Genomic DNA, 13,064 nt, shown 5'->3' on the forward strand with positions numbered 1-13,064 from the left:
TATTAATTGTGATGTGCATACAGCAATGTCTGACACATAATCAGTGCTACTCTCATTATTGTAGTATGAATGTGATTTGATGCTGTAATTTCTCCTCTCTTCAGTGTGCCAGGGTCTTCTTCTCTCAATACTCCAAGAAATGAGTGTCCGGCATGGATGTGAAGGGACGCTCTCTGCACCTGGAGTTTCAAGATGCCGCTGGGGAAAAGGGAGGCTGCTAGCAAACACCATTTTGGCGGGGGCGGGGGGGGCTCTATATAGGAGAAAAGTATCCTAGCCTAGAGGCCGGAACTCAGATTTTCTAAAGGGGATTCAGGCGGCCAGAGAATAGTAGAGGGCCAGAAAGGAGGTCCCCAAGAAGGAGGCTTCGGGGCAGGGTGTGAGGGGGTCCTCAGGCAGACTGGGGATCTGAGCCTGTTGTAACCGAGCGAGTTAGAAACGCTGCACTTTGAGACGAATTCAGGGGTCCTTTATTAGCCGGCGACTGAGAGACAGCTAGTGCTCAAAATTCTCTCAGCCCCGAAGAAGGGGCTTGATTTTCTTTTATACTTTGGTTTAGAAAGGAGAGGTGGGGGTCTAGTTAAAACAATCTTACAGAAGTAAAGCAGGCAAAAAGTTAAAAGGATAAATGGTTACAGGAAAGCAAACAGTTCCAGGTGCAGGGGCTTAAAATCTATCACAAGGTGATAGACATGGGGCTTTGGGCGTTATCAACCTGACACAAACGCCGGGGCTCTGGGTGCTATTAACTGGGCGAATTCCTGGGAACTGCGGATATAGCTTGCACAGTTAATTGCATTCTTGGATGCGCTGGGAGTCAGCTTGCACAAGTTAAGTCCTTGAGGAAGCGGGGTGGGTAAGAGGCTGCAAGGGGCTACAAGTGAGAGAGCCAAGATGGAGTCTGTCTGGCTCTCTTAGCTAAGGGAGAGTCAATTCAGGTTAAAACAAGGTAGGGTATCATAAGCCCACTTAACAAGGGCAGCAGGACCCCAAGAAGAAAAGCTTTAGGGGTCTCCACAGTGGGCCCAGGGCAGTTCCACACAGGTGTCTGAGGCCCCACAGACAGGAGAGCTGTGACAACTCCCTTAGTGCCCAAGAAAGCAAGGAGGTGGTCGGCAAGAGGCTCCCAGAGGCCTTGGGGCACTAGAGGGGAGATGGAGCCGAGAGAGTGGCTCTGCAGGCCCCCCTCTGAGAGAGTGCATGAGGTGTGGCCCCAGGCCCAAGGGTGGGTGTGTACACGGGGTGAGGGAAGGGAGGAGAGGAAGAGGAGAAGGAGGTGGTGGCCACAGCGGGATGGCGCTCAGCCAGGTTCAGCTTCGTGGGAAAGGTCCCAGGTGGGCCGGGCTAGCACTGGGGATGCCCTGGCTCTGTGTCTTGGTTGGGTGGCTGACTCCTCCTGGAACGCATCCCTGACATCCTCCAGGCTGGCTTGGGGCTCCTCTGGGGACACACAGTGCCCAGGCTTCCGGCCTCCCAGCCCTGGCTCCCTGTGGACTCAGCTGCCCCCCACAAGCCTGTGAGCCACTGGAGAGCAAGGGCAGGCTGTCCTTGCCATCCAGATGCCTGGCACAGGAGGGGGTCTCACCTTCGGGGTATGGGCTGACTCAGTGGGTTTCTCCTCCCTCCAGCTCTAACCTGCCTGTGGAATAAACAAATCACTCCTCTGGGTTGTCTAGCTGGGGCAGGCCCCAGGGCGACGCCCCTTTGTGGGGAAAATGGGGGCATTCCAGTTTCCATGAGCCCTGGGACTCCCCTCCTTCCCACCACTGCTGCCTACCCTCCCGTTCCAGGTACGCAGGCTTCCTCCCTTCTGAAGGTTCCTGCTGCTGGAGTCGTCCTTCCTGAAACCCTGCCTTTGCTTAGCCTCATTCCCATCTCTCAGTCCCATCCTGCAGCTGGGCAGGCAGTGCTGGGCCCCGGAAATGCCCTCTGCCTCCCTGGAGCACGTGGCCTGTGATTTTCCTTGAGCACAGCACTTTGTGACTTTGATGTAAACATCAAACACAGCCCCCTTTCCTGTCTTCGCATCCAGGAAATAGGTTAGTTTCAGACAAGCCTGCTTGCCGGAGCTCAGCAGACACCGGGCCTTCCGGGCAGGCCTGGCCCACCGTGGGCCTCAGAGCTGCTGCTGGAGCATTCAGGTAAGCGGCTGTCCTCGGGCCTTCTGCCCGTGTCCTGCCACCAGGGCCACCCCAGGGGGCTCTGGGAGACCTGGCAGAGGGTGAATCCCCCCATCCATGAGTGAGAAACCCTGGCGGGGTGCGACATCCTCCCCCGGAGTGTGTGCGGAGAGTGTGAGCGGCAGGGCCTCCCTCTCAGGCTGGGGGCTCGGGCTGCAGGGAAATCCAAACTGGCTTTGTAAGCCCCGATTCCTCACCCAGAACCGGCTCTCCGTTGGCGTTGGGACCAGAGACCCCACAAGTGGCCTGTTTGCCTGGACATCCACCTGTACGTCCCCAGGTAAGTGGTGCCTGGGTGGAGTGGCACCTGACCACCGTCTCCATGGTGGGCTGTGTCTGGAGGAGGAGGACAGAATATTAACTGGGAGTCAGGAGGTTGCTGGGAGGACCAGGAGAGCTGGAGGACTGGGCTGGGTGGTGACTGGCTGGAGATGGAGGCAGACAGGGCTTGTGGCCACGCTGAGGGAAGCAGCCCGCCTCCAGAGGCTTGGCCAAGTGGGGCTGTTCAGGGGACACGGTGAGGCCTGTTCGGTCCCTGGGCTCCTGCTGGGCCCTGTTTGGCTGCATTCTTGGCTCTCGGAGGCAGAGAAACCTCCAGAGAAAGCGCATGTGCACTCTGGCCCCCAGGCCCTGTGAAGATGAGGGGACTGCTCAACAGGGCCGTGAGCTCCATCAGCAGAATGCTGTGATTCCTGTGAGGAGTCCAGGGCAGGCCTGAGCCACTTGTAGGCGAGCTCGAGCCACTTGTAGGCGAGCTCAGGTTAGAGGAAGACCTGGAGAGAGAAAGAGCAAAACACCGAGTTCTGCTCAACTGCTGCGTGTTCTCGGCAAGTTGTTTGGCCTCTCTGACCTCAGTTTGTGCATCTGGTAAATGCACATGCGGATAGGGGCACCTGGCAGGTGCCTGGTTCCTGACTGTTGGCAAGAGGCTGGGAAATGTGTCCCAGGTAGGAAGCATCCCCGACAGGAAGGAACAGGAGTTTATGAGGTGAGCAGCTTGAGATGATTCATTACTCTCATCTTGGTTAGAACAGTAGTCAGACAGGAGGTGTTTAATAATGCCTTGCTGAGAGATCAGGGTCAGGGACTCCTAAGGTGCCACCTGTGAAGGTGCCTCCTGCTGAATCCAGAGCTTCCTTTTCCTCTTCTCACCCACCCTCCATTCTCAGCCCCACCGCCCTGGCAGTGTTGCGGGGGGTGGTGGTGGTGTGCACACTCTGGAGCCTGGGGGCCTAGCTTCACATTCTGGCTCTGCCACTCACCAGCTATGTGACTGGACCAGTCAACGCATCTCTCTGTGCTTCCCTCCCAGGGCTCTTGAGAGGATGAAGAGAGTGACTGTATCCACACTGCCCGGCACATACAGGTGCTGCAGAAACGTCTCGCTAAAACACTCATTATCCTCACTAGCTCTGGGTGGCCTCCGGCTCTGGACTCCACAGTTCCTGTATACTCTCCGGGGCTGCAGCACCCAGAGCACCCCGTGCTGACCACTCCCTGCCCCACCCAAGGTACAGGGTTAAGGCAGCCGTTCTCATCAGAGCCAATTTTGCCTCCTCCCATCTCCCTGGGACAGTTGATAGTGTCTGGAGACAGTTTGGGTTGTGACCCAGCGGGTGTTACTGGCATCCAGCATGTCCAGGACAGGAATCCTGTGAACAACCCACAAGGCCCAGGACAGTCCCACGCTGTCCCATTGTCTCTATCAGCCCCTATCCTCCTGACTCACACCGCCTTTTCCCATCTCCCTTTTACAGTCACAGAGCCTGAGGCCCAGAGAGGGACCGCTGCTTGCTGAGGTCACACAGGCAGTGGAGGCCGGAGTTGGGGGCCTCACTGGAGGGGCGATGGAAGGGCATTGTTCGATCAACAGACACTTAGAGAGTGTGCTGGGTTGGGGAATCTGACCCTGATCCTGCACCAGCCTGGCTCTCCAGGGTCTCCTAATAGACATCTGCTTGAGTGGTTAGTGCTGGCTGCTGCATTGGACAGACTTGAGTTCAAATCCTGGTGGCCCCTTGCAGGCTGCATGTTCTGAGCGTGACATTGACCTCTCCGAGCCTCAGTTTCTTTAGCTGAGGAGTGGGATAACAGTTCCCACCAAATGGAGTTGTGGTGAGAATTAGAATAAGTGGCTAATGCTCGCGAAGGGTAGTGCAGTCCCCAGCACAGAGGCTGTTGTTGTTGTCCTTACACACTTGACAAATATTTGTTGGGAGGAAGCAGGAGCTTCCATAGAAAACAAGACAGAGCCGTGGGCCCTGCCTCGGGGAGCTCAGCCTGGTGAGGGACCGAGGAGCAGAGACAGAGGCCGTCAGGGCTGTGATGTGGGAGGATGGGGACACTGGAAGCCTAGGGGAGGTGCCTGACCCGGGCTGGGGAGGGGGCAGGGCTCATGGGATGCTTCTGGGAGGACGAGACAACGGAGGAAGCCTGAAGCCTGAGGCCCAGGAGAAGGATGCAGCACAGTTCTGGGCTGAGGGAACAGCCTGTGGCCAGGATCCTCAGGATGGGCCCCTCCTCTCCCGCCATCCCCCACCCAAGGAAGCCCCTGTGGCCCCTCACCCCTCCCCAGGTGTCAGGTTCCACCGGCGCTCAGAGGCGTCCGCACCCATCCCAGGGGACTGCAGACCTTTGTAGGTACCTGGTATATTGAGCACCTACTCTCTGCCTTGCTGGTATAGGTAGGAGAACAAGACAAAGGCTCCACTCCCATGGTGCTTACATTCTGGCAGGGACAAAGGTACTATGTCACCAATAGATACAATATCATCTTTTAGGTGGTGAAGAACAATAAAGCTGGGTCAGGGCTAGAGAGAGAAGGAGAGGCTATTTTAGAGAGGGAGGTCAGGGAAGGCCTCCTGGAGGAGGTGACTTAGGCAGAGACCTGAATAAAGTGGAAGGTGTTGGGGGAAGAGTGTCCAGGCAGAGGGAACAGACAGTGCAAAGGCCCCGAGGCTGCACCATGCCTGGTTTGTCCAAGGGACCTGAATGAATAACACGAGGAGGCCCGTGTGGCTGGAGGGGAGTGAGTGGTGTGGGGGTGATGGGCATCATGAAGGGCCTTGGGGGCCACCCTGAGGACTTGCATTTTCACCCCGAGTGAGGTGGGAGCCTAGAGGGCTTCAAGCAGAGAAGAGGAGGATGTGATGGCATGACGGGGGGCCAGCAAGTCTCACCCCAGGGAGTCCCTGCAGCCCCAGTGCCGGGCACCTTCACTGGCCCTGCTTTCCGGAGGAGGTCTGGCGAGCTTCACTCGCTGCTCAGGCTGCACCGTGACCACGTGGTGGGTCCACGATTCCACGATTTAAATCCAATCCCTGCAGTCACGAAAGGCATATGAAGGAGGAGCCTGTCGCCATGGCTAACTGTGGCTGTGTGGCTCATGGTGTCACCAAGCTGGCACGTGCTGACGACCAGTGCCTGTGCTGCTTCTGTTGGTGGGCACAGGTGGCCCGAGCACAGCTGGGGGATTAAGGAGCAGGAAACACGGCTTCAGAGGGACTTAGGGTCTCAGGTGAGGACTGGGGGTTCAGAGAGAGAGAGAGAGAGCCAGGAGCTGGAGTGGGAACAGGGTGGTGGGGGGGCAGTAGGAGGAGGTGGGGCGGTGAGGGGCTGGGGCTCCGTTCCTGCAGAGCCTTGGGTGGGAACATGTCAAGCCTCTGGCTGGGGTGACATTCGGAGCCTCTGGCTAGGGGGACATGTGGAGCCTCTGAGCCTCTGGCTGGGGGGAAATGCGGAGCCTCTGTCTGGGGAGACATGCGGAGCCTCTGAATAGGGGGACACATGGAGCCTCTGAGCCTCTGGCTGGGGTGACATGTGGAGGTTCTGGCTGGGGGGACACGTGGAGCCTCTGGCTGGGGGGACATGTGGAGCTTGTGCTGCTCCTGCCCGGTCCCACCAGGTCCAGTGGCTTTGGCATGATACCTTTGCTCTGATGATGGACATGTAATGGGGGCTTCTGATGCCCAGAGAATGTTCTGTGAAACAGTAGACCTTCAAGGCTTTGCTGAATAGGTGGGGGAATTAAGTGACGCTGAAAGGGGTCCTTCCATGTGGTCTCCTCGGAGCCTTTAATATGCTTTTCACAGCATTTGAAATTGTATTTGACCCCTTGACTCTTTTTTCCTTTGAGGCATGTTTGGGGAATCTGATCTCTCCGGAACAGCTGTAATCTAGCACTGCCTTTACCCAGGGAGGCCGGGTGAATAGTGGGATTCCAGGCAGGTCCTTCTGACCAGGCTCCAAAGCTTCCTCCCATCGTCCTCCCAGGGCCTGGGCTGTGAGCATGGGGCAGGTGCCCCGTGGCTGCTCTGCTGTGATCTGTGTGCCGTGATCCTGGGGCTGTAAACTCTGGGAAGGCCAAACTAGGATCTCTGAACTGTGAGCTCAAGAGGAAGCTGGCTGGTGTCAGCCTAGGGAGAAACATAGGCCAGGCTTGGGGAATGAACAGGCTCACTGGGGACTGAGGGACGGGGCTCCTAACCCAAGTCCTGCCCGTTGGGGTGGCCCAGGCAGGTTGAGGGCTGGGGTGGGTCTCATGGTGGGTGTGTCTTCTGGGAGGGCCACAAGTCTGCAGGGACACAGCTGAGAACAGAAACATCTGATCCCCCGCCTGGGGTCTGGGGTCACCCCGGGAGCTGCAGATTGGTGCAGCTCACTGACAGCAGACACTCCGGCTAGCTGCTGCGTGGCAAATGCTCCTGCCTCTTGCCCCTGGACTTTTCATCTCTGCCACCTCTGCCCACCTTCTCTGGCCTCCCCAGCATCTCTGGCCATGGGGTCCCTGGGAACTTGGGCCCCATGTTTTACTAGTGAGGACAGTCCAGAAAGGCCCCAGGGGTGGAAGAGGAGGCGCCCACCACCCGACCTGCATGCTGTGGGGTGGTGCTTGTGATTACCGTTGTCCTTGTGGGAGTAGGACAGGGAAGCTGGGACGCAGCTGAGATGCACAGGAAGAGAGCCTGCCTCTGGGACTCCTTAGCCTCGGGTCACGGATGGCAGCCCTGGGCTGGGCACTGAGCCTCCCTCATCTCCTCTTCTGCCCTAACCCACTTCCAGCTACCCAGGCTGCACCTGCGGCCACGTGGGGAGGAGCTTCTCAAACTGTGTTGGCGACAGTTTCCTGCCACAGCTTCCTGCCCCAGAGACCAGCTTTGCTAACCCGCACCCATGGTCCTTGGACAAGCCCTCAGTTTTCTGCCTCATCCTGCATCCTGATGCTTTATGGGAGTGGCTTCATGAGTCTTCAAGGAAGGGCTGGCTGGGTTGGAGAAGATGGAGGGGAGAGGGAAGGGTGCACTAGGTGGAGGGTGCTTGTGGATGAAAGTATGAATGTCCATTTGAAGGAAGGCAAGTAGCACAGCTCAGCTGGGGCAGAGGGCTGGGGAGATCCAATGCAGTAGCCTTTAGGGTCTTGAGCAAGGGAGGCCTTGGGGAAGAATTGCCAAGGAGCAACTTGCAGACTCTGGAGCTCAGCTCTGTGGAAATAGACTGTGGGGTTCAGCCAGCCACAGGCAGCATGAGCGTGCCATCTGGGTCTTAGGTTGGTTGTATTAATGGAAACAGTTGGTGGAAATCAAAGGAGATGATGCCAGCACCAACCAACCTCAGTCAGGCGAGAGATCTGGGCTCTGGTAGAGGTGGGTGTGGCAGCATGTATAGCTACTGACAGGATGACCCAAGTAAGGGGATGGGGGTGGGGGAAGGAGAGTGAGCAGGATGGTCAGAGAGCAGAGGCAAGCCAGGGAGTTTGTGAAGGACCAGAGAGGTCTGTGAGGCTCAAGCAGGAGGGAGGGGTCATCGGTGTTGGCCACTCAGGGGACCCAGGATTGAGGAGGTCACAGAGTGCTTGTCTGGTGCCCACAGACTGCCAGGGGTGCTATCAGTGCTGGAGAACAGCCTAGGGGGTGGGCGCTGACCAGGTCTGGCTGAGAGGCTGGGAGTCAGGGACATAGGGACAGGAGTGTAGACAGCCCTTAATCACTTTTCCTATTTTCATTAGCATTTTTAGCGTCCATTGTGTTTGTATCTTCCAATTCCTTTCCCCCTTAATTAAAAACTTGGGGTATAATTTACATACAATAAAATTTTTATATCATTTTAGTGAAAAATTCTGAGATTTGACAAATGCATACAGCCCAGAAACTACCACATCAGTCAAGATACAGACTATTCCCCCGAATTCCGTCCTGCCCTCTGTCGTCACCCCTTCCCCGACCCCCAGCACCCAGCAACCCCTGGTGCGTTTTCCATCCCTATAGTTGTGTGTGGAATCACACAGTTTGTAGCCCTTCGAGCCTGGTTTCTTCCATGCAGCCTGAGGCCTTTGCGATGCACCCACGGAACTGCGTGTCTCCGTATGCTGTTCCACTTACTGTGGAGTAGAATTCCACTGTAGGCATGTCCCACAGTGTATCTTATTCATCTGTTGGGAAACATGTAAGTTATTCCTAATTTTTGGCAATTGTGGCTAGTACCGCTATAAATGTTCCTGTGTAGGTTTTTGTGTGAATGTAAATTTCTATTTCTTTAGAGTGAATACCTAGGAGCCTTCATGACTTTTTTTTCTTTTTTTGAGATGGAGTTTTGCTCTGTTGCCCAGGCTGGAGTGAAGTGGTGTGATCTCGGCTCACTGCAACCTCCACCTCCTGGGTTCAAGCGGTTCTCCTGCCTCAGCCTCCTGAGTAGCTGGGATTACAGGTGCCTGCCACCATGCCCGACTAATTTTTTTGTATTTTTAATAGAGATGGGGTTTCACCATGGTGGCCAGATTGGTCTCAAACTCCTGACCTTAGGTGATCCGCCCGCCTCGGCCTCCCAAAGTGTGAGCCACTGGGCCTGGCCATTAATTTTTGTATTTTAATGGAGACGGGGTTTCACCATGTTGGCCAGGCTGGTCTCAAACTGCTGGCCCCATGTGATCCACCCGCCTTGGTCTCCCAAAGTGCTGGGATTACAAGCGTGAGCCACTTCTCCCAGCCGCTTCATGACTTCTTAAAAACACTCTTGTGGAATGGTGACCTTTTTCTCCAGGTGGAGCCACAAATGCAGTCCCTTATGAATCTCTGGTACACCCACCTGTCTGTAACTGTTGGGACATCCAGGACCCCCCTCAAGCTTGGCCCTTCCAACCTCACTGTCACAATTAATTGGGTTACAATGCAGATCCTGGCCCCTCCTCCAGCTACTCTGACCCAGACCTCACCCGATTCCCATTCCAGTACCTTCCTTTCAGCTCCAGAGCCCATCCCTGGACACCCAGGGCAGAAGGGGCTTTCACAAAAGCATTCATTTTACCCCTTGGTTGCATTTGCATAACTAAGAAGGGCACTCAAAGTCAATTCTCCAATGCAAACTTATGCCTGAGTAGCCTTGCTGGGCCTATCTTAGTAGAGAAACAACTCGCAACCGCTATGGAGAGGTATTTTTCCCCAACATTCTATGAAAACTTACAAATATGCAGAAAATAGAATTAACTGTACACCAATAACTCACCCGCTAGATTCTCCAGTTTATGATTTGGTATAATTGCTTTATCATGTACAGTTGATCAACACTGTTTGTGAAGTTCTTATTTGTGAGTTCGCCTACTTGTTAAATTTATTTGAAACCCTAAAACCAACATGGTACTTTTGTGGTCATTCTCAGACATACAGAGTGGCAAAAATATGAGTCACTTGATACACATGTTCCCACCGAGGCTGCACAAGGCAAATGCTCTCATGCTGCAGATAAGTGTCTTTTTCATGTTCTTTTTTTTGAGACAGAGTCTCACTCTGTCGCCCAGGCCTGAGTGCAGTGGTGTGATCTCGGCTCACTGCAAGCTCTGCCTCCTGGGTTCATGTCATTCTTCTGCCTCAGCCTCCGGAGTAGCTTGGACTACAGGTGCCCGCCTATCCCTGGCTGATTTTTTTTTTTTTTTTTTTTTTTTTTTGTATTTTTAGTAGAGACAGGGTTTCATCGTGTTAGCCAGGATGGTCTCAGTCTCCTGACCTTGTGATCCGCCCGCCTCGGCCTCCCAAAGTGCTGGATTAGAGGCATGAGCCACCGCACCTGGCCAATCTTTTTCATGTTCTATTTGGTGGTGCCACGTATTTTATTTTTTTATTTTGTCTTTTTTTTTTTTTTTTTTTGAGATCGCAGTCTGGCACTGTCGCCCCAGCTGGAGTGCAGTGGCAGTGGCGCGATCTCAGCTCACTGCAAACTCCGCCTCCCAGGTTCAAGCAATTCTGCTTCAGCCTCCCGAGTAGCTGGAATTACAGGCGTCTGCCACCATGCCCGGCTAATTTTTTGTATTTTTAGTAGAGACGGAGTTTCACTGTGTTGGCCAAGATGGTCTCGAACACCTGACCTTGTGATCCACCTGCCTTGGCCTCCCAAAGTGCTGGGATTACAGGCATGAGCCACCACGCTTAGCCTATTTTATCTTTTTAAAGACAGAGTTTCATGCTTGTTGCCCAGGCTGGAGTGCAGTGGCCTGATCTCGGCTCACTGGAATCTCTGCCTGTTGGGTTCAAGAGGTTCTCCTGCCTCAGCCTCCCAAGTAGCTGGGATTACAGGTGCCCGCTACCACTTCTGGCTAATTTTTTGTATTTATGGTGGAGACGGGGTTTCATCATGTTAGCCAGGCTGGTCTCGAACTGCTGATCTCAAGTGATCCACCTGCCTTGGCCTCCCAAAGTGCTGGATGACAGGCATGAGCTGCCACACCCGGCCTCACATATTTTGAATGTTTGTGCTTTTTGTTGGTGATTTCACTGGTTAACATGGCCCCCAACGATAGTGCTGAAATGCTGTCTAGCATTCCTAAGGGCAAGAAGGCTGTATGTGCCTTATGGAGAAAACATGTCAGATAAGCTTATAGTTATAGTGCTGTTGGCTAAGAGTTCAATGTTAGTGAATCAACCATGTATATTAAATAAGGTGCCTTTAAACAGAAACTCACAAAAATACAAGGTTATGTCTTGATCAGTTGATGAAAATGTAAACAGAGTTTCCTAGGAACCCAACTCTGTATTTCCCCTAGGAGGGATAGTTCTATATTTGCTAATTCAGTGTTTGCGTTGACTTTATAGAACTGCAGAGAACAACAGGAATCAACTGTGTCTATCTGGCTGTCTATCCTTTTATCCATCCCTCTCGCTCTGTTCGTCCATCAGTCAGTGTTATTTTTGGGATGCTCTCAAATTAGATTACAGTCCTCAGTTCCCATCACTCCTAAACATTTCTGCACGCAGATCATTACCTAGGGTTCAATATTTTATGTTTCTTTTTTAATTGAGGGAGGGCAAATACAATGAAATGAACACATCTTAAGTATACGTTCTCTTAGTTTTGGGAAAATCAGACACTTGCATAACCCAAGCCCTGTGAATATACAGGACGTCACCATCACCCCAGAAAGTTGAGGGCAGGCAATTTTAAGTTATCTGCCTTACCAGATATCCATCTGTCTAAATAGCCTTAATTCCTCCTCCCCTCAATCACACGTTTTGTTTAACAGCTGTATCAGAGTTCACTTTGAGATTAAACCCTAATGTATTTAACCAGTCCCCTAGGGATGGATATTCAAATTAGCGTATGCTCTGTAGAAACTTGCCAAGGAAGGCAGAGGGCAGGGCGAGGGGGGCCTGCTAAGGCCGAGGGGAAAGGGTCAGCGGAAGGGACAAGGGAGGCTGAGAGGTAGGGCCCTTGGGTGAGCAAAGCTGGGTACGGCCTCAGGGCCTCTGCGCATGCCGTCCTCTCAGCCTGATGCGCTGTCCCGCACTCTTTTTGAAAAGTTGGCTCCTCCTCCTTCAGCTCTCCATTCAAATGCTAGCTCCTCGGAGAAGGTGACCATCCTAGCTAGAGCCACCTCTTCTCTCTCTTAATGTCACTCCACTTATTTCCTTTGTAATGCTGACCTCAATCTGTAATTATTATTTTTGTTTCTTTCTCAGTTTATCTCATGGCTCTCCCTCCTTAGAGTGTTGCCTTCGGGAGGGCAGGGTGGGACCGCGTCTGCCTCAAGCGCGCATATCCCCAGCACCCGGCCTGAAACACAAGAATTCAGCACGTGGTTGGGACATGAAGGGATGGGTACAAGTGTTGGTGCTTGGGGACCAGTTGGCGTGCCTGGGCGTCCACATAATGTCTCTGGAAGGTCAGATGGGGGTTTGGGACTTCTCGATCTGTGCCCAGCAGGCTGTGGCTTCTCTCCAGGTTGACTCTGGCACAGAGCAGGCTCTGCCCCCTTGGCGCGCTCAGCCTGCGGCACTGATGCCCTCCACGCGGCGTCTCTCGCGCCGTCTCTGGGCCCAACGCACCGGGTTCAGGAAGGCCCTGACGTGCCTCCGACCCTCTGTGAACCCGCAGGTTTGGGGAGGCCCAGGGGCGATGCCAGACCCCGCGGCGCACCTGCCCTTCTTCTACGGCAGCATCTCGCGCGCCGAGGCCGAGGAGCACCTGAAGCTGGCGGGCATGGGGGACGGGCTCTTCCTGCTGCGCCAGTGCCTGCGCTCGCTGGGCGGCTATGTGCTGTCGCTCGTGCACGACGTGCGCTTCCACCACTTTCCCATCGAGCGCCAGCTCAACGGCACCTACGCCATTGCCGGCGGCAAAGCGCACTGTGGACCTGCAGAGCTCTGCGAGTTCTACTCGCGCGACCCCGACGGGCTGCCCTGCAACCTGCGCAAGCCGTGCAACCGGCCGTCGGGCCTCGAGCCGCAGCCGGGGGTCTTCGATTGCCTGCGCGACGCCATGGTGCGCGACTACGTGCGCCAGACGTGGAAGCTGGAGGTGAGAGCGCGGCCTGGGGCTCGGGGTCTGGAGGGGCGTGGCCGAAGAGGGGCAGTCGAGGGTTTTGGGGGATAGGAGGGAGGAAAAGGTCGTCTTCCCCATTCA

At 54.7% G+C, this 13,064-nt stretch overlaps 1 protein-coding gene across 1 annotated transcript in view; it reads left to right on the plus strand.

Annotated features, from left to right (window-relative positions):
* Positions 1–290: 290 nt before the first annotated feature.
* LOC100451782 (tyrosine-protein kinase ZAP-70) overlaps positions 291–13,064 on the plus strand; it is a 28,172-nt gene continuing 15,398 nt past the window's right edge. Inside the window, exons 1-3 of the mRNA XM_024242378.2 lie at positions 291–2,141; positions 2,382–2,460; positions 12,537–12,959. Coding sequence (XP_024098146.1) covers positions 12,558–12,959 — 402 coding nt within the window. The 5' untranslated portion in view covers positions 291–2,141; positions 2,382–2,460; positions 12,537–12,557. The remainder of the gene's footprint in view (positions 2,142–2,381; positions 2,461–12,536; positions 12,960–13,064) is intronic.

Source organism: Pongo abelii, chromosome 12 (assembly GCF_028885655.2).
Source record: "Pongo abelii isolate AG06213 chromosome 12, NHGRI_mPonAbe1-v2.0_pri, whole genome shotgun sequence".
Classification (NCBI taxonomy): Eukaryota; Metazoa; Chordata; class Mammalia; order Primates; family Hominidae; genus Pongo; species Pongo abelii.